Here is a 19,200-nt window from a genome sequence, read left to right as displayed (position 1 = left end):
CTTTAATGTATCATTGGAAATTATTCTGGACTAGATGTTAGCCAATTTGAAAAAGTAGAATTGGATTTCTGTTCTAAAAACAAAAATCTTTTTTATTTTTATTTCAAAGCTTCAAAGAAAGTTCCAAAGTTCCAGCTGAAATCATTTAACCCATCTTCTTCCTTTTTTCCTTTACCCCGAGGGAAGGGTTGAGCAACAATTTGAAGGTCGGAATGAGCTGAGTTTGAATCTCTGCTTGGCCACTTGTGAGCCCAGAGACCTTGGGCCAGTGACTCATCATGTAAGCCTCAGTTTCCTCATCTGTAAAATGAGAACTTCGAAGGGCATTGTGGGGATGAAATGGGCATTCAAAGGGCTTCCACAGAGCATGTGCTCTGCAGCTCATGAGCAGCAGCGGCATCTATTCTGCATGTTTATCAGTTGCACGGAAACTGTGGATGGTCTTCCCCACCAAGCGGTCTGCTGGGAGGTCACTCTTTCCTTTAAGGAAACACCCACCCAGTTTCCCAGGGATTCAAGTTGGCACTGGGCATTATTTTAGAAAAGAACAAAAGATGTTCCAAGCATACTGGCACGCTTCACATTCATTCCTGCTAGGCAGGTGGCTTTCTAGTATTCTCATAATGACTTTTACACAGGGACCTAGGATATGAGCTCTGGGTAGAAAGGGACCCCGGTCACAGGAGATGAGGAGCATGTCATCTGTCCTCAAGGCCAGCTCCCACCTGACACGCTTCATCTGGGAATCTTAACCAAGCTCCTACTGAGGGCACAGACCCAGGGAAGGTGCGGATTAGTTTGCTTTGGGAGATCTTCATACCCTGTTCATTAGCAGGGCCCTTTAATTATAAATAGATCCTTTGTTGGAAATATGGGGAAATGTGGTAACGTGATGGATATGAGTTGGTGAAGAGTTAGACAACTAAAAATGACTCCTAATGGTCTTTGATTGTTAGTAAGTATTTACTGAGACCACACTCTAGCTAGCATTCCCCCCCTGGATTTTAAAAAGAAAAGAAAAGAAAAGGAAGCAAGAAACTTGTGCTTGAGGGTGACCAAGTTATCCACAACCCTGACATTCAGGCAGTGATTGTTGATCAGCGGAAGGCGGGTGGGGAAACAGGCAATCTCTTCGGGGAATTGGGCCCCCTGGGAGGGGGAAGTACTGGGAAGTGGTCATCCAATGAGCCCCCAGTGCTGGATGGTAACACACCATTACCCAGGTGTGCCCTTAGGGGAGCATTGACTGCTGGGGCACATGAACAGGGCACCTGTGCACCTGGCTGGACACGCTAAGATGCAGGGGGAGGACAGCAGAGGAGCCACAGACTCCAGAGTGACAGGGCTTGAATGTTGAAAGAACAGCTTCTACTTTTCCACTCCCTGCCGCAGTCCTTTGCCTCTACAGTCTTTGTTTCCTTTGGGGCTCTCACCAGGCATAGGACATGAGCAGTACTGTGGTTAAGAACCCAGGCCTCGCTGAGCAGCAGTCTTGGGCTCAGTCCTGGCTCTGCCACTCACTACTGGCTGTGTGACCTTAGGCAAGGTTCTTAACCCCTCTGAGCCTCAGTAGCCTGCTTTGTGAAATGGGTATATTAGTAGTACTCACTTAAGAGAAGTCAAGGAAATTATGCCAGAAAACACTGTGGGACAGCGTGGCAGGAGCTCACCTTCAGTATTATTGCTATTGTTATTTCTGTTGTAAAAGGAAGTTGTGTATCCTGGGAAACCAGTGCAGGGGTAGCTGGAGGGCTTTCAACTCAGGTAGATTTGAATTCGAATTTCGGCTCTGCCAATTAATTACTGGGTATGACTTGAGGCAAGTCGCTTCCCTTCTCTGAACACCTGCTTCCTCTTCTATAAAACAGGGTAATGAGGGTGGCTGTACGAAATAGATGAGTGAGAGTGTGTGTGTACCCGTTCATGTGTGCACATGCCAGCACCCAGCACAGGGTGACTCCAACATTCCTGGTGCCTCGTCCTCCCCATCCAGGGGTCCTCATTGCCTACATTCCTTCTCTACTTGACAAAGTTAATAGAGTCACACCTGGGTCAGGTATGGAATGACCTCTCTGTTTTTAGAAAATGGCTAGAATCTGTAAGTAGGGGCCCTGGCAGCATGGCAGCATGTAATTTATTTAATAGCAATTCGGGAGGCTTTGCAGGCTCAGGCAGCCCCTGGCACCCACTGCAGAGCCCTGCTTTGAAAATTCAGGAGCAGCCCAGAGCCTGACTCCCAAATGGTGGAGCAGAAGGAGGAAGCGCCTGCCCCATAAATGAGCTTTCCCTCCACCCCTGGGGAACCTTGTCCAGGGAAATCTTTGCCAAGTTGGACCCCCTGTATTCTCCTAAAGGAACTCTCCCCTCTATGGATGGCCTGTGCTAGAAAATTCATGGGAACTTTGCCCCTTTCTGCCACAGGAGTACTTTATCTCAGGAATAAATAACATTTTTCTTTTACCACAAAACTGCCTTTGTCTTTTCTGGAAACTTTTATTGGCACCCCTTAGCATTGATTCTCCAGTGGCTAAACCAACATTTTTTACAAAACCAAACAGTCAAATCACAGGTTTGTATTTACTTTTCTTTTAAGTCAGCTGCCATTGCCTACTGTGTTTCCCCAAAAATAAGACCTAGTTGGACCATCAGCTCTAATGCGTCTTTTGGACCAAAAATTAATATAAGACCCAGTCTTATTTTACTATAAGACCGGGTCTTTAATATAATATAATAATATAATATAATATAATATAATATAATATAATACAATATAATACCAGGTCTTATGTTAATTTTTGCTCCAAAAGATGCGTTAGAGCTGATGGTCTGGCTCCGTGTTATTTTCAGGGAAACACGGTATTCATTTTCCTTTTTGTGTCTTTGTAAGTGAAATGAACTGCAAGTGACTTGGGGAGCAGAGCTGGGTCTCTGAGGCTTCTGCCTCCTTTGTCGTGTGTGATACATTCTTTTTCAAATTCACATGCTTCTGAATTTTAATAGACTGTAAATAATGATACATCTGGTTGTACATTAATTGCTGGGAGTTAGAAATAACACATAATCACTGTGTTTCAGGGTTGCAAATGTACAGCACTGAGAGCCAGAGTTCGTTAGGAGCCTTTGGAAAAATCCATTGTCAGTGGGCGTTTTTTAATTCCTGTGATTAAAAATGTTTTACAGAATGAAAACTGTCTCAAATAAAGTCAGTCCTATGTTCTGTGTGTGTGTACACACACACACACGCACACACACCTCCCAAGGAATAACATTTTGAACCTATTCATCTGATCAGTTGTGGGGTGTGGGGGCAGCTGAAAGCCCCTATGAGTCCATTAGAGATTACCTACCCCACAGTTTCCAAACAGCGTGCTCTGTACCTTATTTTTCTATATACCATTGCTCAGTGGATGATAAGATGTCAACTGAAAGCCAACACCAGGCAGGTTTTAAAATTTTTTCTTTTATTCCCAATGCAGTCAGTCCTTTGTGGCAGTGTGACTGGTAGTGTTTCCCATTTTGAATAATCAGATTTCAGTGCATTCTGTTCTCAGTTGAGAGCAGACCGTTCTGTAACACCCAAGTGCCGAGTTCCTGGTTCTGAGTGCAGGCATGTGCTGCTGAGCTTGCACGGGGACCAAATGATCTGAAGGGATAAATTGTGCCAGGAGGGACAGCTGGGTGTTACCAAGGAGCACAGCAAACGCATTTTCTGTTTCTCTCTGGAGGTCACATCTCTGCAAGGTTTCTCTGCTCAAAAATCACTCTTTCAAAAAAATCCTACATTGCTGAATTATGGGCTAGAAAAACTGGTCTCCGATCTTGGCAGATCACAGTACTATCTGGGATTAGGCAATAATAGGAACTCTGATACTGATTGGCTCAATGATAGGTGTTCAACGCATGTCAGATGTTAAAGGTGGAATTCCTCTCCAAAATAACATGTTACCTTTGGCATCCAGAAGGGAAGGGTAGGGAGTCAGACCTTAAGACCCACTTACTTGGGGTGTCTTCCCCCACTCAGGTTCTTATCTTGGGATTTCAAGCCTGAAGTTTTCCTCTCCTCCGAACCGATCCTGCCAAACCACGCCCAGTGTTGCTCATCTAGCCAGAGCTTAACTAAACAGATGATAAAGGTGCAGGAAGAAAGGGAAGGTAGGACTGTGGCATCAAAATACTAGTCTCATAGCTACCCATGGCCTCTGGGGTCAGATTGTGACAGGTGAGAGGGAGCTCCAGCTTTGTTCCTGGGGGTCCTAGGGAAAAATCCAGTGCTGCTGGGAATGGATGAGGGCAGGAGACCAAGCGGGGGGCAACTTATGGGGCAGGCTTATACCAAACACATTACCGAGATAATCTCATATCATCTTCCCAACAACACTGTGAGGGGGCAGAAGAGTCACTCCCACTTCATAGGGGAGGAGACCACGCCCGTGGAGGTTACATGGTTGGCCCTAAGTCATAGGGTATTAAGGTCATAGGGTATTGTGCTCTGACCAGAAAGGTTGACTCATACTTGATCCTTAGATCCTTTGCAGAGAATCAACATATTCTTTGAGCCAGTGATAAGAACTTTGTCACTTGCTGCAGAGGCTTTCTACTTACTTCTAAGCTCTGGGGAAGCCTCAGCAAATGTCCTGAAATTACCCTTGGGTTTCTGTACACACCAGTTCGTGAACCCTGAGCGGGAGTGGAATCCCCAGTAAATGGTTCTCCCCCTCTTCCTCTTCCACCCCAGCCCAAGGGGAAGCCGGGGAATCCCTTTTACCAAGGTAAACACGTACAGAATTTATATCCCACCCAAGGCTTTCCAAGAAGTCAGTAGGAAATGACCGACTGCACAACCCCTGAACCACGAGGCCTTCCTCTGGCCCTGTGGCTGTGATTAGGCCACCACTGCCACCTCTGGGTGTCTTATTGGCATCCTCCACCCAGGAATGGGCATCTTTGGCTTCATTTTCCAGACCTGGGGATGGTTATGTCATGATGGGCACATTGCTTCTGTGGCGTTCTTGCCAAAAATAACATAACCTCCATCTAATTGTGAGAAAACATCTTCTGGGCCCAAGGCTGGCCTTCCTGTTAAGGGCCACAGAGCCACGACTCTGCTGGCAGCGCTTACCCCTTTCCAGGAGGTCAAACTTCTTTTTTCCCCCCCTCCTTTTTTTTTTTTTTTTTTTTTTTTTTTAGTTAAAGTTTACTGGGGTGACAATGGTTAGTAAAATTACATAGATTTCAGGTACAATTCTGTAATACATCATCTGTATATCACATTGTGTGTTCACCATCCAGAGTCAGTTCTCCTTCCATCAGGAAGTCAAACTCTTAAAGTGCTTCAACTCTGATCATCTGGCCCTTTCTGCCTCCCTCGACAGAGTAAGAGCTTTGCTTGACTTTCAGAAGGCAGATGTGGAGCCAGGGACCGCAGAGTGAGCTAAATATTTGGCTTCCTCTTTCTCTGAAGATCTATAGAGCCATGTTTGGGCATGACCAAAATGAGTTTCAGGCAGTGGGCTGGCGTTTGCTAAAAGGAACTTATTGGGGTGTGGGTATGCATTTCTCCTTGTGCCCAAGGTTAAGTAATGGTAACATCCTGTATAAGAGAACTTGAATGTGGTTTTCTACTAAACTCCAATATTTTAGGGCTGTTTATTAGATGTGTTTAATCTTGGGCCAATTTAACCAGTAGCAGACTAATAAAATAAATTTGGGCTTGCTGCCAGGACAAATGTTGACTTACCCTTATAATGTTGACTGAAACGAATAACTTTGAAAGTAATTGAGCAGTGAAACCTTAGCCAAAAATACAGTGTCTGAAACAGTGGTTCTGTTTTATTTTACTGGCACTGTTAAGGGATTATGCTCCGTAAGCGAGGCTGTGGCTGCCTGCTTCAGCTCTTGGAGAGTCCCATATTTTACTGAATTATTTCCCAAGGTTCTTTTTTTTTTTTCCAGCCTATAAATCATCATTTGGCAAAAGTTCATTTCCCCATAGCAGACAAGTAGGACAGGTTACATTTCCAATGTGGGGGCAAAAATTCAACGATAATAATAAGAATAAAGATCATAACTTGCTTGAGGTCTTCCCTCAGAGACAAAATGGTATGCCACGAACATTAGCCCTTTCAGAGATTGTAGTGAAATTAATTGCTTCTCCAGGGTATCCTGGATGAAATCCAGCTAGCTCCCTCCACACCCCACCTTTCCTTCACTTTGCCATTCATTTTATATGAACATTAGAGAGCTATATTTTGCTAGCATGTGTTTTGGACTTGAAGGAAGCAGGGAAGGCCTGGAGGAAATGAAGCCAGGATGGCCACAGAAATGATCATAAAGTGTGATTTCTTTCAATCCTCATTGTTTAATTTGCATTATATGGGAAGCTGTGTTTGGGGCAGGGACTGAGCAGGTGTTCAGAGGCTCATGCCAGCATTGTCTGAGCTCAGATGTCCCCCTAATGCCTCTCCCTTAACCAAGACTCCTCTGGCTCACGCATAGACAGACTTGGTATACAGGGAATAAATATAATCTCTCCAACCTCGATGTATTGATTTTTATGGCCCTGAGGGTTGACAATTCAATTGTGGATTTGCCCAGAATATCTTATGATGTCTCCATCATATGTTTTTTAGCATTTCCATGAGGGGAGGCTAGAGAAATTGTCGCATCTTCAACACTACAATCCAAGACCCTGTCTGCAGCTTGGCCATGAGGCTGAACTAAGAGTGTTCTGTGGATTTTATTTATCCAGGCTCTCCTTATTCCCCATTAGCAAACAAACAAAAAAACAAAAATCCAGCACTTGCTTTTTTTCTTTTAAAGAAGGAAATTGGAATGTTTCCTTATAGCCTCTGATACGGAGAGAGTTGAGCCATTTCATCAAAGAGGAAATCAGATCTCCCTTGGATGCATAGCTTTACGCAACCAGACTCGCCGCTGGAGAAAATAAACATGAGGATGTGGCCTCCATCTTTGAGATTAGCCGAGACAAAGGTATCAGGGATCCTTCTGGGAGCTGTTCCTGGTGCTTTGTCAAAGTCCACCAGGCCGGTAGTTCCTTTGTTGAAATCACTGATAAGCATCTCAAGGGGGAAATTAGAGTTCTGAGTTTGAAGACCTTTTGCTCACCTTATGGGTTAGAAACCAATAATTCTGAAATGCATTTGGCTTAATCAATGAAGCCAGGTTTCCGTTGGAATTTGGGCCTCATGTTATGCCTTTCAACTTCTGGTAACAGATGACACCAGGTCAGTTAGTTTTCTGTGCCAGGAAAAAGAGAACAGAAAAAAAAAAAAAGGAAATTTGGGGGTTAGAAACCATTATTTCATTATTGTCCTTTTCTTTTTCCAAAAAATAAGATGAAGAGTCACGTTTAGTCTCCAAAGAAACTCCCTTTCCTACTTCTGCAGCCCCACTTCTCTTTCTTGCTCAGACAGCTCTGTAAAGGCCTGCTCATCGCTGCCTCTGTATCCTGCAAGCACCTGTAGTTTGCTGGGCCCTGCCTGCTGACTGCCTGCCCCCCTCCGTGTCCGCTCCAGCCAACACTGACTCTCTTGCATACTCTGCCTGGACCAACCTTCTGGTTCTCCCTGTCCAGCTGGGAGACGTTCCCCCAAGTGAAGTGTGACACCTGCGCACTTCAACGAAGCCCACTTTGCCTTTGCTGGGTAAACACTCACAGAATTGGATTTAAAATGATGCACATAGTCTCAAAGTATCTCTTCCAATATATGTATTAATTACAAAGGGAGTACAGTAGTCCCCCCCGTATCCACAGTTTAGTTTCCCACAGTTTCAGTTACCCACTGTCAACCACATTCCAAAAATATTAAATGGAAAATTCTAGAAATAATTCATAAGTTATAAATTGCACACTGTTCTGAGTAGTGTGATGAAATCTCCTGCTTGTCCTTCCCGCTCCATCCCATCCCATCCTGCCCAGGGCATGACTCATCCCTTTGTCCAGCATATCTATGCTGCCTGCCCATTAGTCACAGTTATTAGATTATCAGATCGATTGTTATGGTATCGTGGTGCTTGTGTTCAGGCAACCCTTATTTTACTTAATAACAGCCCCGAAGAACAAGAGTAGTGATGCTGGCGATTGGAACATGCCAAAGAGAAGCCATAAAGTGCTTCCTTACGTGAAAAGATGAAAGTTCTCAACTTAAGGAAAGAAAAAAAAAAATGATATCCCGAGGTTGCTAAGCTTTGCAGTAAGAACAAATCCTCTATCAGTTAAATTCTAAAGAAGGAAAAAGAAATTTGTGCTAGTTTTTTTGGTCACACTTAAAACTGGACGTTATGGCTGCAGTACCTAAGTGCTTAGTCAAGATGGAAAAGGCATTAAACTTTATTATAGATGTGTATATATAGGGAAAAAAAAACATAGTATGTATACGCATGTTGTTCAGTACTATCCACGGTTCAGTACTATCCACGGTTTCAGGCATCCACGGGGGGTCTTGGAACACATCTTCCACAGATAAGGGGGGACTGCTGTAGTAGTAACTTTACAATCGATGAATCTGGCAGATGCACCTGTATTAGTTTCATGGGGCTGCTGTAACAAAGTGCTGAAATCAAGGTGTCAGCAGGGCCATGCTCCCTGCAGGAGAATCCTTTCTTGCCTCTTCATAGCTTCCGGTATTTGCAGTCAATCTTTGGTGGTCTTTGGGTTGCCGATGAAGCACTCCACTTTCTGTCTTATTCATCACATCGTATTCTCCTTGTGTGTCTCTGTCTAAATCTCCCTCCTTATAAGAACACCAGTGATTGGATTTAAGCCCCACTATAACCTAGTATGACTTCATCCTAATTTGATTACATCTGCAAAGACCCTATTTCCAAGTTAGGTCACATTCACAGGTTCGGGGTAGAACTTCAACATATCTGGTGTTTCTTTTTGGGGGGTGAGAAGGCACAATTCAACCCATAACACCACGTTAACCAGCTGGTTGAGGTTAACATCACCAGTAATAAGATACAGTGACATAATGTACCCCAATATGCTGTACTGAGAAGGGCATATCACTTCTATTATATTCTTACCAAAAATGTATCATCTGAATCTAATCATGAGAAAACATCACACAACTCTAAATTGAGAGGCATTCTACAAAAAACTGGCCAGTACTCTTCAAAAGTATCAATGTCATGAAAGACAAAGTGATCTTGAAACACAAGGGACATTAGTGGGGAAACTGGTGAAACCCCAATAACTGCTTTAGTAGTTCAGTTAATAATGTTGTAGCAATGTTAATATCTTAGTTTTGATAAATGTACCATGTTATGTAAGATGCTAACATTAGAGGAAGTGGGGTGAAGAGTGCACAGGAACACGCTGTACTATTTTTGCAACTCTTCTATAAATCTAAAATTATTTCAAAATCAATTTTTTTTAAAAAAAAAGAGAGTGCATACATTGAGTGATCAGACAAATTCGCCGGTTCTTAGAGGCAAAGGGAAGGTGGAGAAAAAAGAATCTGGTAAAAACATACGAATTTTTAGTCATATTTCAGGCTCTGTTAATTGAGAGCTTGCTTTTTAGAAAGCACTGTGCTATGTGCTCATCTTATGTCTTGAGCAGAATAGTTATTCCCTGGGCAGAATAGTGTAGCAGAGGTGTATGGTCCAGTATATGATCCACATCTTACCTTTGCCACCTGAGATATATGACCTGTATAAGTACTTATGCTCATTGAACCTCGGCTTACTCATCTGTAAAATGGGGATAATGATACAAGCTCTCTCATAGGATGTTCTGATGATGCTGTGAGCAAATTCATGTAAAGTTCTTAGCCCAGTGCCTGACACGGATTGTAAGTTTCCAATAAATGATAGCCCTGACCCACAGAATTCTCACTACGGTGTTATGAGAGGATTATTTTCCCTTTTTTCAGCTGAAGAAACTGTGAGCAAGTAGCTTGGCCCAGGATCACCCAGCTAGTAAGTATGATAGCCAGACTAAAGTAGATAGATGGATGATTAGATAGATTTATTATTATTATATATATGGCTCATTCTCAATCATTTAGTTAGAAAAAAAACATTCACCAGGATCTGCAGGAATTCTTTGAGGGGCAAGATAGAAAGCAAGCTGTCAAGTCCTCCCAAAGAGGAGGATTGGGGCCATTTGAAGTAAAGCTTATGGCTTGGAAGGAGGCAGAGGCAGGAGTAAAAGAATTTGCCAGCGAGTCAGTGAGAGACCAGAGAGGGTGGGAAGGCCTTGGCAATAGGAGGTGTCAAAGGAAGTGAGAACACCAGAATATTTGTGGTGACCTAGAAGTTTTGAAGGGTGAGAATCTTGGTCATAATCTGTAAAACAGTGTGAACCGCCCTTTACCCCTAAGGAAGGGGGTGGTAAAGTTGAGGCAATTGTAGCGTAATGAGCTTTGTATTTATCTGATCAGAGCAGGAGTGAGGATCTGGCAAGGATGGGAGGTCTTAGCTTTCTTAGGAGAAGATGCTGCTATTGTAGGAATGACGAGAACGGAGGCAGTCATGGGGAAAGCACAGCATACTCACAAATTAAAATAGATACAACAGAACAGGGGTCTCCCCTCCATGTGCAGTCTGATCTTGAATGGCCCCTATTTTCTGTGTATATTTCTAAGGTAAGTCAGAGTTGAACTCCACCAGATTGTTTTCTGTCCTGGAGTTCAGTGATCGGGAACCTGTTGTTGGGTTTCTTAATGAGAGCAAATGAAAACAGTCAGTAGTTTAAAACAAACTTTAGGGAGCCTGGCTGCTGGGATGATGCATGCCTCTCTGTGGGGTTGCTCGTCTTTAAATGTTTCGAGGTAGCCCTCCCAGCTTTGATCTCACAGCTATGTGGACCTTTCCCTGTTCTGGTCTATATTAGTTGAGAATTATTTAAATTCGGTAGTGGGATTTTTCCCCCCCATTTTACCAGGTTTCTTTTAATTACATTCAATGTCTGTCTCTTTAGTGTCTTTTCTCACTAGGCCCTCGCTAACAACTGGCATAAAAACTTCAGATGGTACCCGTCTGCTCCAGTTTGGCATTCACTGGTACATTTGCAAAAAAGTTTTCTGTCCATTAAAATAAATATTTATATCGTGAGAGTTTTGATCATGTACCATAGACATAGTCATGTGCCCGGCCCCCAGTTTTGACAGTTACCAACTTGTGATCAATCCTGTTTCCTACACATCCCTTCACCCCAAACCCCCATATTCCTTTGAGGCAGGTCCCAGGGATCGTATCATTTTTTATGTCCTTTATTTGTATACATTAATGGTTGGTCAGGGAAAGTTTATGTTTTCTTGGGCTGATTTGTTTGAAAAATTGAGAGAATACAATGCAGTAGGATGGCATTTACTCACATAAAAGGTGTGTCAGATACATCCCCCGCTCTCGAGGAGAGGACCCTGCACACCCAGCTCCAGGAAGAAGATGCACATCGAGTCTGTGCTCTCTGCTGGAGCTGAGGGCTGTCCACATGTCCCTGTGGGAGGGTGCTGTGCCTGGTATGTCACAGTACCCAAAGCCAAGGCTTAGGACCCCTGACCCAGGACATGACTCCTATGAAGCCAGCAGTAGTGAGGGGGAATGGTCAGCAAACTATGGCCCGTGTGCCAAATATGGCCCACTTCCTACAGCCCTCAAGCTCAGAATGCCTCTATATTTTTTAATGATTGAAAAAAGCAAAAGAAAAATAATATTTTGTGATATGTCCAAATTATATGAAATTCAATTTTAATGTCTACAAATCAAGGTTTAATGGGACATAGCCACACTAATTTATTTATATACCGTTTATAGCCAAGCCCTGGTGTAGGACATGGGTTCTGGAGCCAGCCTGCCTAGATTTAAATCCTGCCTACCTTTTTAACTGAGTGATTTTAAGTGAATTGCTCACTTTGTGCCTCAGTTTCCCCATCTTTAAAATGTGGATTGTAATAGTAGCTGCCTTGGAGGGATGTTCAGAGGAATAAATTAGTATCTGTAAAGCACTGAGAAGAGTCCCTACAACAAACATTAGCTCGTTATTATTATGTAATGATGCTAGAGCTTCTCTGAGTTACACTCTGAGATTGTAACTTCCTTTTTAACGTGAAGATGGAAGCATTCTACATGGTTACCAGGTGGATGAAACTCGACCCCTATGTGTGAAGTTCCCAGCACACCTCCTGCCACACAGATGGAGCCCTGCTTTCCTGGTATTTGTAAGCATTTGAAAGACATTTTTTATGATTCCATCAATTCATGGGCAGAAGCATCTGCTGGCACAATTGATTTTCCCTTGCTTCTGGCCAGGTGTAGAGCAGCCAAGAGCCGTGCTGCCTTGCAGTCGAGCAGTCTAAGCCCGGCACCAATGGCTGTGTTTCTGGCCCTTTCTGGGCCACATTTATGACTCAGTGAAGGTAGAGTCTCAGGGCACCCAAAGACATGATGTGTAAGACCCTCCTTCTGCACCCAACCCCATTCTGGCTGCAAAAATGTGCAGGGAGAATGAATGAGGGTTTCCTGTGTGCCATGCCTATTAGAATGGAACTATTTTTGAAGGAATAAAAAATTATGCTAGATCATATTGATATGATAGGCATTTTCTTACATTGTATATAATCTGCTTCGGTTTTTATCTCTTGGGAGGGAAAATGAGGAGAAAATAAAAATTATTGTATCCCCTAGGGAAGAAATAATAAAATCTACTTAATTAAAAGCCCACATTGAAAATAAAATTGCATGGAATGCTTTATTCCCCTTTGTTTGTAGTTCCAGTACAAGAGATATTTTACATTGCTGAATCAATTCCTTTATGAAAAATGACCTCCATGCCTTTCTTCATTCTCACTTTCCCTTCCTCCCACCCCTTCCTTCCTTTTTTCCTTCCTTTTTTCCCCTTCCTTGTCCTCTGAAAAGATGAAAACATTTGATAAAAAGTTAATGCTTATTCATGATAAAAATTCACAGCAAACTTAACATAGAAGGGAACTTTTTCTACTTGATAAAGGGCTTCCGTGCTCTCAACAAACATAATACTTAATGATGAAATCTTCATAATAATCACTTTAGTTCAGGAATTAGACTAGTGTACCTACGATCTCAGCTTGTAATCAACAATGTACAGGTGGTCCTAGCCAGTGCAATAAGACAAGAAAAACAAGCTATAAGGCCTGAAAAAGATGCAACAGAATGGTTATTCAGAAAATGCTGCCTACACAAAACACTCAGTGCCTTTTCCTTTTTTTTTTTAAACCTCTGTAGTGAGATGCCATCCTGCCCTGTCTTAAAATTGCATGGTGTGGGTGGTGTCTGCACTTGAAATGGAACACTGTGTTCCTGGGTTTAGCACTGACCTTGCCCAGCTTTGTCTGGCAGCCGAGTTGTTGGGCTAGGAAGCCTCTGCAGGTTGTATTCTGTCATCTCTCTGTAAAGCCGGAAAGCATCCTGGTGTTGCATTTGCTAGTGCTCCGTAGAGCTATTTAACTAAAATCTGGAAACATTTTCCAGGAGGGTTCTTTTTAGACAGCAGTAAAATGTAGCTGGAGACATACTGAGTAAATGGAAAAGAAAATCAAAGTAGACCATGAATTTTTTTAATCTCTTAGTCTTACTGAAGCTCTCAAGGAGAACACCATCATTCATACTTTGCTCATTTGGGTCAGGCGTAAAGCCTCCTCCATAGATCCAGCAACCTGTAAATGTTCTGGTTGTCAAATTGCACCTGCCTGCTTTGCTGGGTCATAGCACTAAATCACACAGCAATAGTTTCTGGTTCGATTGTTTGTTACTTGGGAATGTCAGATTGCCAGAGAACAGCCTGATGTTTACTTCCAAATGGTGTCTGCCTTAGGAAAGGAGTTTTAATTACAATCTCATATAGCAGCATTGCACACAACCTGCAGAGGGGCCAGCATTTGCATCATGCATATGTCTTGTAGCTGTGCAGAAAACACCCGTCTGACTGGGTCATGTAAAATGGACAACAAAGTCAGCAGAACTTTAGAAAAGATGACACAGCAGGTGGAACAGAGCTGAATCTTCCCCTGTCCTGCCAAGCGTGCATTGCTCCCTGTCCCTTTTTAAAGCAAAAGAACCTACTTGGCATTTACCCTTCAATCTCCCCATTCTGATACAGACTCTATGACCCGGCAGCTTTAGCCATTAAAGAAACAGAGACCCAGGAGTCTCCGGACTTTGAGGTGCATGCAGGGTTATCTGAGACCAAGTCCTGCTCCCCCAGGAAATCTCCCGTCTCGCTTGCTGCAATGCAGTTTGTGCCACCAAAGGTGGTGATATCACAATGCTGGCATTTCCAGCCCAAGGCAGGAACCATTTAGAGAAATCCAGGGGATGCTTGAGAGCCTGTGTGTGTGTATTTACGTGTATGAGTGCGTGCGTGTATGTGTGTGCATGTGCTTTTGTGTGTGTGTGCGCGTGTGTGCGTGTATGCACGTGTGTGTGTGTGCATGCACGTGGATTCATTATGCTGGTGGAGCAGCTCTGACGTAAAAAATATTTTTAAAAAAAACCTCTGCTGGGGACAGATGCTCAGGCGCCAGGAAGTGGACAGGGCGCATGCTGAAGGGCACTGTCACCTGGAAACAGCAGGGCTATTGGATCTTTCTCTAAGGCACTTCGATAACGATGATGCGATGTCTCTCGTGTGGGGAGATTCATCCTTTGTGTTTTGGAACTGAGCCTTCCCCGTGTTTGGAGAGTTTCCTGCTGTCTGTTTAGCTCAGCCAGCCTAGAAGCTGGAGAGGTACCCAGCAGCCTGGATTCGTTTTTTGTCTTGGAAAAGTATTTTACGGCTTCGAGGAATCGTGAAGTCCCTCCTGGACACATTGTGAAATTGTTTTTACACTTTTCTTCTTGAATTTTTCTATTTAAATGCCAGAAAGGAGGTGTCTATGTCAAAAAAGGCTTCTGATTTCTGAGGCTGGCAAGGGCATAAAATGACATGAGAATTTCTCTGCAGAATTCCAAATTCAGGCAAGATTTTTCCAAGGACCTACTATGTTTAAAACACCCTGCGGGGATGTCCTAGAGAATCCTAAGTTCTGGCTTAACCCTTGAAACTTGGAAAGCAAGCCATGGCTGAAAAAGAAAGATGAGCATCTTGAGGTTCTGTCTGGAAATGACTGAGGTTCACCACAACATTTGGCACGTTTGGCTTTTCCCATCAACATTTGGGGTCTTCATGTGCTGTCCAGCATCGACCGCAGGTCAGATGGAGCTTAGGAAGACAAGGGTAACTGTTCTCTTTGTCTTTGTAAGGTGTTTTTGTCTTTCGTCTCTCTCTTTCAGCCTGTTGTTTTTATTTGTGTAATTCTCATCTGCAGGAAGTCACTAGAATTGATAGGCTCCCTTGCACTCATCAGCTTGGTTTGGGGTAACTTACAGATTTGCACATGTTTTATGTGGAGGTGATTTTCAAAACTTGTGGCTATATGTAATATAAAAACCAATGCCCATGGTAGGGTTTTCTCTTTGCACAGTTTCTTTTGCTGTCTGGTTGTTATAAGTAGCAATCTGTACATTTCAAGTATTCTGAGGATACAAATATGCTTTCCTAAGAGCCCAGTAATAGAAGAAGTTATTTAAAAACATGTTTTTAAATTTAGTTAAATAAATAAAAAACAAATATTCTTTGTGGTTTGGAAAAGCCATTGCATGAAAGAAATTTGGAGAGTGGCTGCAGGCAAGGTGAGGAAAAGGTTTTTGAAAAAGATATAACCAGAAGCATCAAAAGACAACTTCCCAACAAGGTCATTGGCTGGAAGATCTGAGGCAGTTTTTCTCTACAGGAGGGGTTGGGGAGAATGATTTTACTGAATGGAAGCTCCTAAATTAAAAGCTGGCAGATACTGGGAGTGAGGGGTAACGAGCAGACACGGGCCCATTTGCTGTCTGCTCAGATGCTGCGTCAGTTGACATCCCCCTGCTATTTCTCCTTGCCTGGCTCCTCAGCCAGGTCATCTCCACAGAGCTGGAGTGAGACAGGGCACGGTTTACATTCCACAGATCTGTGTGCAGCCAGCAGCTCGTGGAGTGGGCACAACTAGATGATGGAGTTACATTGTCTTCATAATTGACCTTGACATTTTCCTTTTTTTTTTTTTTAAACCTACAGGAGCCTAGTAATAAACGGGTCAAACCCCTTTCCAGAGTCACGTCACTAGCAAACCTCATCCCTCCTGTGAAGGCCACTCCGTTAAAGCGCTTCAGCCAAACGCTGCAGGTAAGAAGGACATGGTGGGCTCGTGTTTGCAGAAAATCTGTTACGCAGGAAGGGACATTTCTCTTTTACCCAGAACCTGCCCTGGTTTCACATTGGCCCGAATCAAGGTTTAGTTCAATCGAAGGGAGCAAGTGAGGCCTACTGCAAGGAAGAAAGAGGTATTTTCAGGTTGTAACCTGGGGTGGGGCAGAGTCCTTTGCGAGGTAACATGAGGAGTGATCACTATCAGGTCTTTCCTCACAGTCGTATTTCCGAGTCGTGCACCCCATCCAGACGCGCTCTCACACGTTTTGTTCTAAGATATCTATGGGCCTTCTAGGGAAACCAGCACATGACACGAGCTGGCGGGCAAGAGAGCCTCGTGGCTTAGATTGGGGTCTGTAAATTATAGCACATGGAAAAAAATTCAGTCTACCTTCTGTGTTCTTATGGCCCATGAGCTAGAAATGGTTTTCACTTTCTAAAATGTCTGGTGGGAGTGGTGGGGAGGAAGCAAAAGAGGACTGATATTTCACAACATGTGAAAATTACATGAAATTCAAATTTCGGTGTCTGTAAATAAAGTTTGGTGAGAACACAGGCATGCCCACATGTTTATGTGTTGGCTAGCACTGCTTTTGCACGGTTGTGGCAGAGTTGAAGAGTTGTGACAGAGACCATATTGCCCGCAAGACCAAAAATACATCTGGCCTTTCCCAGAAAATGTTTACTGACCCCTGGCTTAGAACAAGGGCTCTGGAGGGGAAGTAGCTCAGCTCTGACCTTGGCTCTGTCACTCAAAGACTTTGTCACTTTGGGCAGATGACTTCACATCTCTAGGTCTTGTTTTTATTCCTAGTGGGTATACTGGGGGTGATGCCACAGCTCCTTTGTAGGAGCATTGTAAAGATTTACAAGATAGTGCATTTAAAGGACTTAGTTTATTGCCTTGGCCCTTAGTTGGCAATCTAGTTCGCTAATTAGTTAGCTATGTAGTAACTAAATAGTAGATAATATCTACTGTAACAATCCTTTGGTTAACAAGTGGTTGTACTTGTTCTAATTCATAAACTCCTGATAAAGTTTATCTTTTAAAGTGAAAATCGAGATTTCTCCAAGGCCTTGTACCTAATTCGATAATCATAAAAATCCCCTTGTAGACTGAGGCCCACCAACGTCATGCCATGAAAAGGCTCACCTTGTTTAGCTGAGAAGTCTTGAGTCTGCCATTTCTCACTTGTCCGGAATACTTTTCTTTATAGCATTTTTATCTTACCTTTGTGAGTCATTAAGAAAATTGTGGATTGAAACCCAAGGCCTGTCCCATGTTATGACAATCTATGACTTGAGAACCACTGTAGTGTCCCTCATCCCCCATCTCCGTCATCGCTTCCACACCATTCAGCCAATGTGCTGTGACTCGGCGTAGCCCAAGCTGTTCTCTGCACTTTCCTGTAGACGCCACTCCTCTCCAATGCTTATCCCCCATCCTGCCCATTCCTCTATTAACTCTGCTAACAGTTTCTCCTGAATGAACACCTCATCATGTAATTAGCTGTAGGTTTGGCTCTTTCTCTCGGTGCATGGCCCTCTGAGCCCCTGGGTATTCCCTGATCCCCTCTGTAGGAGAACAGAGGAGGAAAAAAAATAAGGTAATCTGGGGGAACCAGATGAAGGGCTTTGAAGCTAGTGGAGAAAAATGTGTTTATCTTCTCTCCGCTGGGACCAGTCCCTCAGCCTTCTGGCCAAGTTCATCGCAGGTTTCCCCTGGAAGATTCATCACCGCTCCAGACCTGCACATCTGGTCTTTCACTGAGTTCTGCTTTTCAAAAATTCTTTAGCCTGTCTACTGCTATTTACCCTTTCCTTTCCATCCCAGTGGCTGTGGGCTCAAGTTCATTCACACTGTAGTATTTCCCTGCTCGATTACAAGACCTCCATGTCGCCAGCCATGTCTTCCCATTGTCTCTCCTAGGCCAGCCCCCCCTCTTCCCAGGAAGGGCCTCCCTTATCCCACGAGTATTGAGTGGGCCTCATCATGCACCTGGCTCTACTTCTGCCCTCGTATTGCTCACATTCCAGATAGAGTTGCCTTCTGACAATTTCATGGCCACATCTGGCCCTCAAGTTGTGTTTTGTTTGGCTGCGTGGTGTTTTGACCTAACGTTTAAAACTCCAAACAGTCCATGTAAGAATCTGGACTTCTGAATTCTCTTGAGGAATTGGAAGACCTGGCAGTGCTGGGCCTGTTTTCCCACATGGCAGTAATGAGCTGGACCTGAGGAGCCAGCCAACTGTCACCTACAGATGTCCCCACTTCTCCCAGTTGTCGCCTTAACACCTGGCCCCTTCACTTACTGTCATTATCTTGCCTGCCTGTAGACTCTGTTTGTGCTCCTGGGTCTAAGGAGAGCACTGCCTCTGCCTCCTACCACAGCCCAGCCCTGACTACGTGTTGCTTTAAGATCCTCCACTGTCATACCTTCAATATCTTTCCTTCAGTTGCTTCCTGGGCAACCTTTATTTCTTTTCCCATTTCTGCCCTACACAGATCCTACACTGGGAACACTGCATGAAATATTTGATCACCTTGAAAATTTGCATTGACCTAGAGAACTGGGAACAGAAAGACATCAAGCCATGTCTGAAATCCAACAGACTGAGGCTAAGCAAGGATGAGAAAGCCAGACCCGAGTGAGGGATCTGACATGTGGAAATTGGTTTCTAAAACCTCAAAGTTTTTTTTAATAACAAAATAATTTTTTATTCACTCTTTTCAAATACCATGATAGGTAACTCCAGGCTCCATTTATGGACAGAAACAAACTGGCAGAGGCAAAACAGTTATTCATAATGGTTATGTCCATAGACACAGAGAGAACTTAAGCAATGTGCTTAGGTTGTGAACGTGTCCTTGGGGAGGTCAGCCACTGGGAATATGCCCCTGGGATGGTATGCAGAGTTAGACAGCCAAGTTTGCAGGGTGATCTGCAAACCATGAAGAATGCCAT

At 43.7% G+C, this 19,200-nt stretch overlaps 1 protein-coding gene across 4 annotated transcripts in view; it reads left to right on the top strand.

Annotated features, from left to right (window-relative positions):
• The window catches only part of ARHGEF3 (Rho guanine nucleotide exchange factor 3), a 295,300-nt gene that overhangs the window by 244,519 nt on the left and 31,581 nt on the right, over positions 1-19,200 (top strand). For 3 of the 4 annotated variants that reach the window (XM_019724204.2, XM_019724206.2, XM_019724207.2), the window contains one exon: positions 16,103-16,210. In XM_019724204.2, the coding sequence (XP_019579763.2) occupies positions 16,103-16,210 (108 nt within the window). Of the gene's footprint in view, positions 1-14,558; positions 15,221-16,102; positions 16,211-19,200 lie in introns of those variants that run through there. The other variant, XM_019724205.2, reaches the window with a different exon arrangement.

This window comes from Rhinolophus sinicus, linkage group LG10 (assembly GCF_036562045.2).
Source record: "Rhinolophus sinicus isolate RSC01 linkage group LG10, ASM3656204v1, whole genome shotgun sequence".
In the NCBI taxonomy this organism is placed as follows: domain Eukaryota; kingdom Metazoa; phylum Chordata; class Mammalia; order Chiroptera; family Rhinolophidae; genus Rhinolophus; species Rhinolophus sinicus.
This window is presented reverse-complemented; position numbering and strand designations above follow the sequence as displayed.